The 13,039-nt window shown below is 46.3% G+C and overlaps 2 protein-coding genes across 10 annotated transcripts in view; one reads left to right on the forward strand and one right to left on the reverse strand.

Annotated features, from left to right (window-relative positions):
* The window catches only part of LOC138997015 (pyruvate dehydrogenase phosphatase regulatory subunit, mitochondrial-like), a 28,085-nt gene extending 25,707 nt beyond the window's left edge, over nt 1-2,378 (forward strand). For 2 of the 8 annotated variants that reach the window (XR_011468881.1, XM_070398377.1), the window contains exon 10: nt 1,008-2,376. The gene's annotated coding sequence lies outside the window, so the exon portion shown is untranslated. Of the gene's footprint in view, nt 1-1,007 lie in introns of all 8 variants that reach the window. The other 6 variants (XR_011468882.1, XM_070398373.1, XM_070398374.1 and 3 more) reach the window with 6 other exon arrangements.
* Nucleotides 1-13,039, reverse strand: part of PDPR (pyruvate dehydrogenase phosphatase regulatory subunit) — a 42,875-nt gene that overhangs the window by 6,616 nt on the left and 23,220 nt on the right. For both annotated transcript variants that reach the window (XM_070398369.1, XM_070398371.1), the window contains 7 exons: nt 12,480-12,604; nt 6,020-6,175; nt 5,714-5,847; nt 5,212-5,360; nt 4,671-4,783; nt 3,112-3,206; nt 1,077-1,166 (listed from right to left, as the gene is read on the reverse strand). In XM_070398369.1, the coding sequence (XP_070254470.1) occupies nt 1,077-1,166; nt 3,112-3,206; nt 4,671-4,783; nt 5,212-5,360; nt 5,714-5,847; nt 6,020-6,175; nt 12,480-12,604 (862 nt within the window). The remainder of the gene's footprint in view (nt 1-1,076; nt 1,167-3,111; nt 3,207-4,670; nt 4,784-5,211; nt 5,361-5,713; nt 5,848-6,019; nt 6,176-12,479; nt 12,605-13,039) is intronic.

Raw genomic sequence — 13,039 nt, forward strand, 5'->3', positions numbered from 1 at the left:
GACTAACCTCAGTACTGACTAGAATATAGCAATTATTAGATAACTCATAGCAGCACTCAGCACCCAGTAATGACTAAGCTCAGCTGCTGCTCAAATAGCCCGCTCACCCTCTGCTGGCTTTGTTCCCTGCCCCAATTCCCTATGCACTGGCCCACGCTACGAAACGTGGTACACGTCACTCTAACGTGTGCCCATAACGTGATTTTTCACAGATGACAGCATATCGTAGAGATCCAGAGTGAGTTGCAGAGGAAGGAGTCAGGGAAGCAGAGCTCTCCTCCCTGGCCCACACCATCAGCCTCTCACAAGGGAAACTAACGCTGCACTGACCAACTGTTTTGCACCTATCAGCCTAGAGTTTGGCACCTCCATGTGCTGGTACACTCTTGCACACTGCCGAATTTTCATAATAGTAAAGGATTAGAAACACCATAAATGTCTATTAGTACCAGGCTGGTTAAATAAATTATGATGGAATAATATGCCACTATAAAAAAAGAAAGGAAAAAAGAAAGAGGAAGTTCTTTCTCTAAGATAAATTGTTAAGAAATACAAAATGAACGCCCAGCTGCCGTGCCTCGGTGGTTGAGCGTCCACCTGTGAATCAGGAGGTCACAGTTCGATTCCCAGTCAGGGCACATGCCCGGGTTGTGGCCTGGATCCCCAATGTGGGGCACGCAGGAGGCAGCCGATCGATGATTCTCATCATTGATGTTTCTAACTCTCTCCCTTCCTCTCTGAAATTAATAAAAAATATATGTATTTAAAAAAAAAAAGATGAACAGTATGCTTCTGTGGGTCTAAAGAGGGTTAAAAATATGTCTTTGAACTTCCATATATACAAAAATTTCTGACATGACAAAAAACTAAGATCACAGAAACTGGTCAAATGGAACTGAATACTTTGGGGTTTTTTTAAACCATGTGAACATATCTATTTTTTAAAAAAGTAAATACCTTAGTTAAACATGCTAAAATGTCTTTAACGCAGCCTCTTCAATTACCAGGCACAACAGACTCTCCCCTGCCAGTGCTCAGCAGGTGTGGGACACCAGCACACCTTCCTCGCTTCTCACCTCTATGGGGATGTAAAGCATGAAGCCCGGCTCTCCCGTGTGAGTCATGCTCATCACCCGGATCCCGTTGGCATAGCCCACACTCATCTCCTGTGGAAACAAAGGGAGATAGTCAGCGTCAAAACTCCAAGGGAAGTGGATGGTGTCTGAGGCAAACCCCTCTCCTTAGCTCTGCACCCTTTGACCCTAAAAGAGACATGTGAATGAAAGACTTCCATCCTCAAAATGATCCGCTTTCAGGTCTCCAGGTCATTAGGGATGGAACAAAGCCTTTACAATGTCTTTTCTTTGAATATCACCAATATCAGGAGTGCTAGCCAAGCTGCTGATGGAAGTGGAGGCAAAGTCTTGACAAACAGGAAACATTACTTTTTGCAAAGTCCAGCTAAAGATTTCTTTTAGGTGCATAGGGAGCAATGAAGACCAGACGAAGTCTCCTCCGGGGCACTGGGAAGACAGTCCTAGGTACCTGCCCACAAAGGATGATGTCTGGTGCCCAGAGAACAAGGTTCACCTGTTATCCTGGGGTCTGATGTTCAAAACGTGTTCACAGCAGCTCCGTTACTTCTGTCTCAATTCCTGTTCCTGTGAAGGAAAGTGCTAAGTCCCAGGTGGCACTAAAGCAAACTTTCCACAGGAAGTCGGGCATCACATGGTGCTCTGCAGGCACACACGGATGGATCACTCATTAAGAAGCAAAGACATGCCCTGACTGGTTTTGCTCAGTGGATATAGTGTCGGCCTGCGGACTGAGGGGTCCCAGGTTCGGTTCCGGTCAAGGGCATGTGCCTTGGTTTTGGGCACACCCCCAGTGGGGGGTATGCAGGAGACAGCTGATCGATGTTTCTCTCTCATCCTTCTCCCTCTGTAAAAAAAATCAATAAAATATATATTTTTTTAAAAAGCAAAGACAACCCTAGCTGGTTTGGCTCAGTGGGTAGAGCGTTGGCCTGCAGACTGAAGGGTCCCGTGTTCGATTCCGGTCAAGGGCACATGCCAGGGTTGCTGGCTCAATCCCCAGTGTGGGGCATGCAGAAGGCAGCTGATCAGTGATTCTCATCATTGATGTTTCTATCTCTCCCTCTCCTCCCTCTCTGAAATCAATAAAAATTTTAAAAAGAAGCAAAGACACTGTGAAGGAGTTAGTAATGGCTAACAGTGAGTTTTTTGTGGCTTTCACTCTGCCATGGAGGAAAAGGAAAACTAAAATCCATTAGTAGGTGGATCCCAATTTTGGTTTGAATATCAAAGAGCCTCCTTCAATAACTGTCTCCAAGCTGCTTGTTACAGGTTGACAAAAACATCTCTCCATTTGGACCTCAAATCAACCACTTGGAGAGTACGCAGTTATTTCTTTTATTCAGTTACAATTTGTTTCACTCAGCTATAGTTGCCAAGTATAAGAAAGAATCTTACGTAAGTTGTTTAGGGACTCACCTACACCAGTGGTCGGCAAACTGCAGCTCACGAGCCACATGTGGCTCCTTGGCCCCTTGAGTGTGGCTCTTCCACAAAATACCGACTTCTGTGCATGGGCCATGAAGTTTCAATCGCACTGTACATGCACGCCTGGATGTGGTATTTTGTGGAAGAGCCACACTCAAGGGGCCAAAAAGCCGCATGTGGCTCGCGAGCCGCAGTTTGCCGACCACTGACCTACACCATTTATTACCTGAAGATGCCACATACACAGAAGCTGCTCTGCCTCTGGGCATGGGAGAGAGGAAGAGCTACTGGAGAGAAGGGACCTAACCCTGACTGGCGTTTTATATCCTATAACGTAGAATCTGCTGTTATAGAAAGCAATAACTACATAGAACTGATACTCAGAGAAGTTAAATCCACTTCAAATATATCCTAATGCTTATTAAGTAAGGAGAACATGAAGGGTGAAAAATAAAGAATTTATTCTGTCACTTTATTAATAAGTCAGCACATTTTGTGGGTGTTACTGCCAGAGTAAGAACATGCAATTGCCATTTCTTAAAACGATATTCCCTGCCCATTCAAACACTAGAACCTTACTGGCACCCACCTTGCAGAAGAGGCTTGGGAAGTGGTCTGGAGTTATCGGGGCATAGGACAACTCGGACAGCACATCCACAGCTCGAGGACCAATCAGGTTGAGGGCTAAACAGAAAAGAACAAGCAATGTCTGGCCACTCCAGGTAAACAGCTGAGCCAATGGGAAAGGTCTGTTGTGGACTTGCTCACCTATAACCAGGCCTGGCTGGCAAGACCACAAGAACATCCCTTAGTTTAGGCGATGCAAGGTGCACCTGATTCTGACAGATAGACCTCTCCCGACAGGCCTGCTAAATGCAGCTACTGACTGCTGGCAGGAGAACTAACGGGAGTGTTTCCTCTTCCTAGGGACACAGGAAGGCAACATTCCATAGCCTCCTTTGCAGTCAGATGGGACCGTGAGACCAAGTCCCGGCTGGACATACTCTCGTGCATATTTCCCAATCCCCTCATCTTCCCAGTGTGGCTACGTGATGGGAAAAGCCCCAATCCCAAATCAGGACCAGGAGGAGAGCTGCCCGATCACTGGATCTGTCCGTTTGTGACAGCAGCCTGTGCTAAGTACACTTTAACTATCTTCATTCAGCCATAAAACAACTCTGGTTCAACAAGATTCTGTAGTTTGCCAATCTGGTAGCAAGGGTTTGTAATATTTGCTGCTACAATGAATTGAGAAAGAGGGCCTGCTGGAATGAAGGGCAGGGGTAGGTTAAGTAGGGGGAGGGAGGAATTACACCTAGAATGGTGGGATGGCATTAGAGGAGGGCTGCTCCCCTGACTGAACCACTGAGACCATCAGGAAATTTAAGCCATCCTTAAAAATTATTTACTCATTGCCCAGCCAGTGTGGCTCAGTGGTTGAGCATCAACCTATAAACCAGGAGGTCAGGGTTCAATTCCCAGTTAGGGCACGTGCCTGGGTTTCGGGCTCAATCCCCAGTAGGGGGCATGCAAGAAGCAGCCGATCGAAGATTCCCTCTCCCTTCCCCACGCTGAAATCAATAAAAACATATTTAAAAAAATTATTTACTCATTTAAAAAAAAAGCTAAGGAAAATTTTTGAGGAAAATAATACTTAGATAATAAATATAAAAATGCTTTAAAATTACTTATTCTAGAAAACAAGAGAAAATAAAAATTATTTACTCATTCACTCAACAAATATTCACACTCCTAACATGCTGGCTGCAGGGGACATAGTGAACAAAACAGTAATTGAAGAACTCATTCCACATTTTCCTTAAAAAACACAGGAAGTGCCCTAGCTGGTTTGGCTCAGTGGATGGAGCGTCGGCCTGCAGGCTGAAGGGTCCCAGGTTCGATTCCGGCCAACGGCACATGCCTGGGTTGCGGGCTCGATCCCCAGTAGGGGGCGTGCAGGAGGCAGCCAATCAATGATTCTCATCATTGATGTTTCTATCTCTCTCTCCCTCTCTAAGATCAATAAAATGTTTTTTAAAAAAACTACAGGAAGTATCAGAGACCAATTTTCTATAACCAGCGAGCCTCTTCCGCTTCTAATCCTGACAAATCTGGATCAGCTCCCCTGGGGGACCCGGAGAGAAGTACCTGTGTATTTCCAGGTGACGTCCTCCAGGAGCAGGTTGCTGTCTAGCTGCATGTGCTTCTTAAGCCAGGCCCAACTGTGGACCTGCTGGTCGGTTGGAGAAATCATGAAGAAACTGAAAGTGAGACCCACAAGCAATCAAAACCAGGCAGCAGAGAGGAGGATCGGGAAGCAATCAAGTTCTGAGCTAGTGTCAAAGCAGTGGGTAGAATACTGGCCAAAGAGCTCTTAGCCTCCAGAGGGCCAGGAGCACGGAACTTGAGGATACACCATGTAAGGACAATCGAAGGCTGACTTCTGTCACTATACAGACCTACTAATACAAGGTAAGACGTCTCTTCCCAGTAGGGTAACTAATTTTCCCATCGAGTTTTGCATAACTGGTGAGTTTTTTTCTTTCAGGTGATTTTTTGTCCTATACTGCTAATGGACTGGCCATGAGGTAGTGAGGTGTTCTGTCCTTCCTGGGGGAGCTGGGAGCTCTGCTCTGCCGCAGTACCCGGGGACCAGTGCCGGAGGGAGTCAGCAGGCAGCTGGCCTCACCTGCGCTTGTTCAGGCGCGCTATGCTGCAGTCATTTTCATATCCTCCGCCCTCATTGAGCATGCCGGTATGCACGATGTGGCCCACGGGTACGTCAAGGTCATTGGAGAAGAGGTACTGCAGAATTTCTAATGCCTGATCTCCGGTGGACTGCAGAGTTAAGACACAAAGCAGAGAGAGCACAAGAACAGTTGGCTGGTAACACGGACACATGAGCAACATGACTTGCTATGAAAATTCAGTTAGCCAGGACTCCTGCAACAATATTTGCAGATTTACGCCACTGTAGGAAGCACCAGAGAAAGCTAGCTATTGATTCTAATGATAAATGGGCCTCTGTAAGCAGATTAAAAACCAGAAACAAAGAGCTAAAAATTCAGAAAAATGTAATAAAGATACGGTATTAAAATATACCAGAGTTCTTACAGAATCAGTTTTAAAGAGACAGATGAAAAAAGGAGGCACCGTCTCCTAGTCTGTTATATTGGTTTCCAATTACTTACTGTTATTTCAAACTTTGTGAAAGAGGACATGTCAATGACACATACGGCTTCCTTACAGCACTTGACTTCAGACTCCACAATGTCAAACCAGTCCGGCTTATAGAAAGTCTTGCTCTGCTCCAAAGCCAGGAGGTCTGTAGACCAGAAAAACAAAAGGAGAAGATTTATACTGGGGAGTCTCCTGTATAGTTAGGTTTTTATTATTTATTCTCCCAGGAACACATTCTAGCCATATACATTTAAAAATAAATTATATTAATTCTCAAAAGCAAAAAAGTGAACAAAAATGAGAATGTGCCTCTTTACCCTTGTCTGGTGGCACAAAGTACTTTGGCCTCTCGAATCCATGCTTTTCCATCCACCTGGCTCCTTGTGCGTCCAGCCGGTCATAGAGAGGGGATGTGCGTAACTGCCTCCCTGTCTGGAAGTCCCAACGAGGAACCTTTAACTCATACAGCAGAGCTAGAACAGATGAGAACAGTCCATGGAAGCCCAAGCCACTGAGCTGCGTGCACACTAACCACTAGACTCTGGAGTTGCTCCCATTAAGAAGAGTATCCTTTTCAGGCTAATGTAGCGTAACTTGCCAAACGGCAGCCAGTAGAACAGGCATGCTCCAGGAGAAAGAAAAATACTGCAAGATCTGGTATCACCCCTTCATAGTTATACAGCTGTGAGTCACATGACACCTCTACATCCCTGTTTGCAATTATGGTTCCAAATTCGTAGGTAGAAACAATGGGAGACAGGTCATAGATCTAAACTCTGCTAAGTTCTGTAGGAGAGATGTAGGAGATATCAAAGGTCACAGGTGGTTACAAAGTATGAAAAAATGGCTCTTGATTCTTTACATTACAGGGCCTGTGCTGTGGGATCTCAGACCCATCACAGACCTTTCCTCACCCATTTCTGAAGTGAAAGGGCACACAGCACACCTGATTTGGTAGCTCTGAAACCTGGCAGCTTGCACAGTATTGTCCCAGTGACAAGCTAGGGTCAGAGTTCATTTCTCCTAATGTCCAATCTGCAACAGCAATGAGTAACAATAGCCAGAAAGAGTGTGACCTCTAGTCCCTTCCAAAGAGACCTGACCTCACACCATTCCACACAGGAGGTACCTTGGGGTATTGGGGAGGTTGGGAAACTAAAAATCAGGAAACTAAAACGCTGGTTTTCTTATATTGTGACAACTTGCCCATCTCTGGTATTTTAGGTTGTACTCTCCCCATTTTCTATCATGCCTGCAATTTCTATTTTATGAGAATAAGAAAATGCCATCTAACATGTCATGGCATCAAGGAGAAATTCAAGCTCTGTTATGATTTGCATAGGTTCTAAAGTAACTATGGATGGGGAAATCTGGACTTATGATAGTTCAACATTTTAATCAAAATATTTGCTAAAAAGAAGGAAGCTTAGCAATTACACATACTGCTGCCAGGTCCCAAATCTCCCCCAGATATGAGTTCTCTGCCACAGGTCATACAGGCGTTAAAGGTCACCAAATGCTCATGATGAATGGAACCACCAGCTGCTAAACCAGCAGTTCATTCTTTAAAAAAAAAAAAAAAAAGTTTTTATTGATTTTAGATAGAGGGAAAAGGGAGAGAGAGAGAGTGAAAGAAACATCGATGTGAAAGAGAAACATTGATTGGCTGCCTCCTGCACACCCCCTACTGGGGATCAAGCCCACGACACAGGCACATGCCCTGACCCTTAATCAAACTGGCTACCTTCTGGTGCACAGGACAACGCTCAACCAACTGAGCCACACTCGCCAGGGTGAGCAGTTCATTCTTAATCAAGAACAATGGTCACAGCCAATGTAGAAATTTAGTCCTGAGCATAAATATGCCCAAAATATCTATATCTATATCTATATCTATATCTATATCTATATCTATATCTAATCTATATCTATCTATCTATCTATATCTATGCTAATAAAAGACAAACATGCAGAGAGAAACCAAGATGGCGGCATAGGTAAACACCGGAAATTGCTGCCTCCCACAACAACTTCAAAAATACAACTAAAAGACAAAATGGACATCATCCAGAACTACAGGAAGGCTGGTTGAGTGGAAATTCTACAAGTAGAAGGAAAGAGAAAAGCACACTGAGACTCAGAGGAGGTGCGGAAGTAAAGTGCAGAGGTACGGAGGCGCACGCAGCAAGGGCTGGCAACTGAGAACGCGGCTGTCTTTTTGAATCGAGAGGGAGTCACAAGCCCCCGACTGCTTTGAACTCCAGTTCCGGGAAGTCTCTGGGGACTCAGACTCATACGGGAAGAAACTGGACTGTCTGGTAGCGGGCAGAACTCGGAACTCGAGGGCAGCTTTCTCTCAGGTGCTTGCAGCGATTACCGGGACACTGAGACGCGGGGCCTCCTAGGGCAGGAGTGAGGATCAGCCATAGCTGTTTGCTCCGCCCTGTTGATTCCCTGAGACCCCGCCCCACTCAAGCTGCCGCAGAGGCTTTTGCATATGAATGCCCTGGCCCTTTGCAATCTAAAATTACCTAACAAACTGTAGCTGGGCCAGACAGACCCAGAACTTCCAAGAGAAGGCCCAAGGCCCTACAGCAGCTTGCATTGCTTCACAGCTGGGCCTCATCAGGGCACCTCCAAACCCCAAACAAGGAAGGGGAATCTGCAGATCTCTCCATAGCTCCTGCTGGGTAGCCTCAGGCAGAGGCTAAATTAGCACCTCCTTAGAGATCCAAGAGCCAGTGTACCCAGTGGTCAGAGTGGGACCATCCAGATTACAACTCCTCAGATCCATAAGGGATACACTCAGGGGGCAGACTCAGTGAGCACCAAAGCCCCACTGAAGCAAGTCTTGCCCCATAAGGGTGTCTTCAGCACAGAAGTTCTCCCACTGCAGACACAGCTGATTCTCACAGCCAATTGGCCTGGAGGTCAATTCCTCCCAGTGATACCTATAACAATCAAGGCTTAACTACAACAAGACTGTGCACAAAGCCCACAAAGGGGTGCACCAAGAGTGTCCACCTCAGGTGATTGGGGAGGCCGAGCCACTGGGCCCTATAGGACACCTACCACACAAGGCCACTCTACCAAAACAGGGAAGCATAAAAAATGTGGAGACAAAGAAACAGGTCACAAATGACAGAAATGGAGGAAAGCAAACTATTCGATATAGAGTTCAAAACCACGGTTATAAGGTTTTTCAAGAATTTTCTAGAAACCGCCGATAAATTTAGTGAGACCCTCAAGGATATGAAAAAAGACCAACTAGAAATTAAGCGTACACTGACTGAAATAAAGAATAATATAGAGAGATCCAACAGCAGACAAGAGGATCCCAAGAATCAAGTCAAAGATTTGAAATACGAAGAAGCAAAAAATACCCAACCGGAAAAGCAAAAAGAAAAAAGAATCCAAAAATATGAAGATAGTGTAAGGAGCCTCTGGGACAACTTCAAGCGTACCAACATCAGAATTATAGGGGTGCCAGAAAAAGAGAGAGAGCAAGATATTAAAAACCTATTTGAAGAAATAATGACAGAAAATTTCCCCTACCTGGTGAAAGAAATAGACTTACAAATCCAGGGTGCACAGAGAACCCCAAACAAAAGGAATCCAAAGAGGACCACACCAAGACACATCATAATTAAAATGCCAAGAGCAAAAGACAAAGAGAGAATCTTAAAAGCAGCAAGAGAAAGAGACTCAATTACCTGCAAGGGAGTACCCATACGACTGTGAGCTGATTTCTCAACAGAAACTATGCAGACCAGAAGGGAGTGGCAAGAAATATTCAAAGTGATGAATAGTAAGAACCTACAACCAAGATTACTTTATCCAGAAAAGTTATCATTCAGAATTGAAGGTCAGATAAAGAGCTTCACAGATAAGAAAAAGCTAAAGGAGTTCATCACCACCAAACCAGTATTATATGAAATGCTGAAAGGTATTCTTTAAGAAGAGGAAGAAGAAAAAGGTAAAGATAAAAATTATGAACAACAAATACATATCTATCAACAAGTGAATCTAAAAATCAAGTGAATAAAAAATCTGATGAACAGAGTAAACTGGTGAATATAATAGAACCAGGGGCATAGAAAGGGAGTGGACTGACAATTCTTGGGGGGAAAGGGGTGTGGGGGTGCAGGAAGAGACTGAACAAAAATCGTACACCTATGGATGAGGACAGTGAGAGGGGTAAGGGCAGAGGATGGGGTGGGAACTGGGTGGAGGAGAGCTATGGGGGGAAAAAAGAGGAACAACTGTAATAATCTGAACAATAAAGATTTAATTTAAAAAAAGGACAAACATGCAAATTGACCATACCTTCGCTATGCCTTAAGCCACACCCACAAGCCAATCAGAGCAACTATATGCAAATTAACCCAACCAAGATGGTGGCCAGCAGCCATGGAGCTGGAGTGAGCAGGAGGCTTGGTTGCCCCAATGATGGAGGAAGCCAAGCTTCCCGACTGCTGCAGTGGGCTCTGAACTCCACTCAAAGCAACAAAGTTTCAATTATAGAAGGTAAATAAACCCCAGATACCTGCTTTCAGCCAGCCATGGCCACGAAGCTGGAGCGAGCAGGAGGCTTGCGTTGCCCCTGGCAATGGAGGAAGCCAAGCTTCCCTCCTGCCCGCCCTGACTGACTCTGAGCTCCTCTCAAGGCTACAAAGTTTCAATTATAGAAGGTAAATAAATCCCAGAATAAATAAAAGAAAAAAGAAAAAAAGGAGAGGCTGGGAGCTTCTGTTGCTGGAGGGCTTGGCCAGCCTGAAAACGGCCCTCAGCCCCTCACCCAGACTGGCCAGGCACCCCAGTGGGGACCCCCACCCTAAAGGGGGTGTGGCCAGCCTGAAAGCCATCATCCCCTCACCCAGGCTGGCCAGGCACCCCAGTGGGGACCCCCACCCTGAAGGGGGTGTGACCAGCTGCAAACACCCATTAGCCCCTCACCCAGGCTGGCCAGGCACCCCAGCGGGACCCCCACCCTGATCTGGGACACCCTTCAGAGCAAACCAGCCAGCCTCCACCCATGCACCAGGCCTGTATCCTATATAATAAAAGGGTAATATGCAAACTGACCCTAACAGCAGAACGACTGGGAATGACTGGTCACTATGACACACACTGACCACCAAGGGGCAGACACTCAATGCAGGAGCTGCCCCCTGGTGGTCAGTGTGCTTCCACAGGGGGAGCTCTGCTCAGCCACAAGCCAGGCTGAAGGCTGCCAGTACAGCGGTGGTGGTGGGAGCCCCTCCCGCCTCCTCAGTAGTGCTAAGGATGTCTGACTGCTTAGGCCTGTTCCCTGCTGGCAAGTGGACATCCCCCGAGGGCTCCCGGGCTGCCAGAGGGATGTCTGATTGCCAGCTTAGGCCCAATCCCCCGGGAGCGGGCCTAAACCAGCAGGTGGTCATCCCTTGAGGTGTCCCAGACTGCGAGAGGGCACAGGCCGGGCTCAGGGACCCCCCCTCCCTCCACCCCAGTGCACAAATTTTTGTGCACCGGGCCTCTAGTATACTTATAAAAGCCTAAGCAACCTGCCGACCAGCCGACTGGCTGGTAGCTATGACGCACAATGACCACCAGGGGGCAGATGCTCAACACACAGGCATGAAAACATGGAACAGACTGATGAATCTCAGAGGGAAGGGGGAAGGAGATAGGGTGGGAAGAGATTAACCAAAGATCTTCTATGCATACTAGGCCTGGTGCATGTCCCTGGGCCTGGCCTGCGGGAATCGGGCTGAAACTGGCTCTCCAACATCCCTGAAGGGTCCCAGATTGTGAGAGGGTGCAGGCCAGGCTGAGAGACCCCACCGGTGCACGAATCTGTGCACCGGGCCTCTGGTTTTGACATATTTTGGCAAAGTCTGAAAATAGTTCCCCAGGGTAAGAAAAATGAAATTACAGCCCTAACTGCTTTGGCTCAGTGGATAGAGCATCGGCCTGCAGACCGAATGCTCTGATCAAGGACATGTACCTGGATTGCAGGCACATCCCCAGTGAGGGGTGTGCAGGAGGCAGCTGATCGATGTTTCTCTCTCATCGATGTTTCTAACTCTCTATCCCTCTCCCTTCCTCTCTGTAAAAAAATCAATAAAAATATATTTTAAAAAAAGAAAAGAAAAATGAAATTACAACCTGATTTGGTTTAATTCCTAAATAAAAGCTAGAAAACAAATACAAGACAAGGAAGAGTACCTAGTTAAGTTAAAATGAAGAGCTGGATACTTCAAAGTTGGAGGGAAGCAAGAACAAGGAGAAAGAGCAGGGACAAATGTTTTGTATGCACATGAGAAGTAGTTTTCTATCTTGCCAGAGTATCATGGATTAATGACAGAAGTCACTCAGAGAAGCTTGAGGCTTTCAGAATAAGTTGGCAAGTTCGCTGCATTGGAAAGCAAATCGTGATCCCAAAGACCAGGTGGGGAGCTGGAGCACTCACTTTGACATCGGCTTTCCAGGCACAGTGGGAAGCAGGCAATGCTGGGAACATACTAGAAGCTGCTGCCCGAGACTGGTAGGAACTACCACCTGAAAGTCAGTCCACTGTCCTGCCCCCGAAGTAAACAGGTACAAGATGCGAGAGAAAACGTTCCACAAACATCACAGGGACACCATGTCCCTGACACAAGCCTGAAACAATTAAACATCAGAAGCTCAGCTTGAAGCATTTACTGAAGAACTGAGGAAAACCTGCCCTCTGAATGACAGAAGAGGCACTAAAGAAGACACCTGCAAGCAGCTGCGAGAGGATAAAGCTCCACTTACGCATGACTTCCATGACCCGGTGACGCAGAAAGGTGCGGCTGCTCTGCAGGGCTCCGAAACGCTTCAGGTCCAGCTCCCAGACGTTTTCTGAGGGATAACCATACACCATCCACTCAGCGAGGTACCTGTTGTGGGGGGAGAGGGGCAGTGGTAGTTGGGCCTCAGATGGGATTCACTCAATACTGTACCAGGAATCAAGAACCAACATGATCAAAGATCCTGTCTTGTCAGGGACTGGGTGAGCAATTCCGGGCAATTTCCTTAACTTTCTGGAAGAAACAAACATGGATCCATCTGCTGTGCTCACAAGACCACTATGAGGATTTTAGCTCTAATGATGATTCCCTAGAAAGTGTTTAAGACACAGGGACATCTAGGAAGAAGTAAGACTGAAAGGTACACAGATGTACTGTAATTTATACATCCGTGTGTTTATTTTTGTCTCTGTAAAACAGGTTATAGTTATCTGAACACATCTCTGCTCCAAAGGTTTTTTATAACTCCACTTCCGTAACTGTTTTCAGAGCCATTCTACAAGTCACTCAAGAAAAATGGCCTCA

The sequence above is a fragment of the Myotis yumanensis genome, unplaced genomic scaffold (genome assembly GCF_028538775.1).
Source record: "Myotis yumanensis isolate MYYU_CA2020_CCGP unplaced genomic scaffold, mMyoYum1.0.hap1 SCAF_18, whole genome shotgun sequence".
Taxonomy (NCBI): Eukaryota; Metazoa; Chordata; class Mammalia; order Chiroptera; family Vespertilionidae; genus Myotis; species Myotis yumanensis.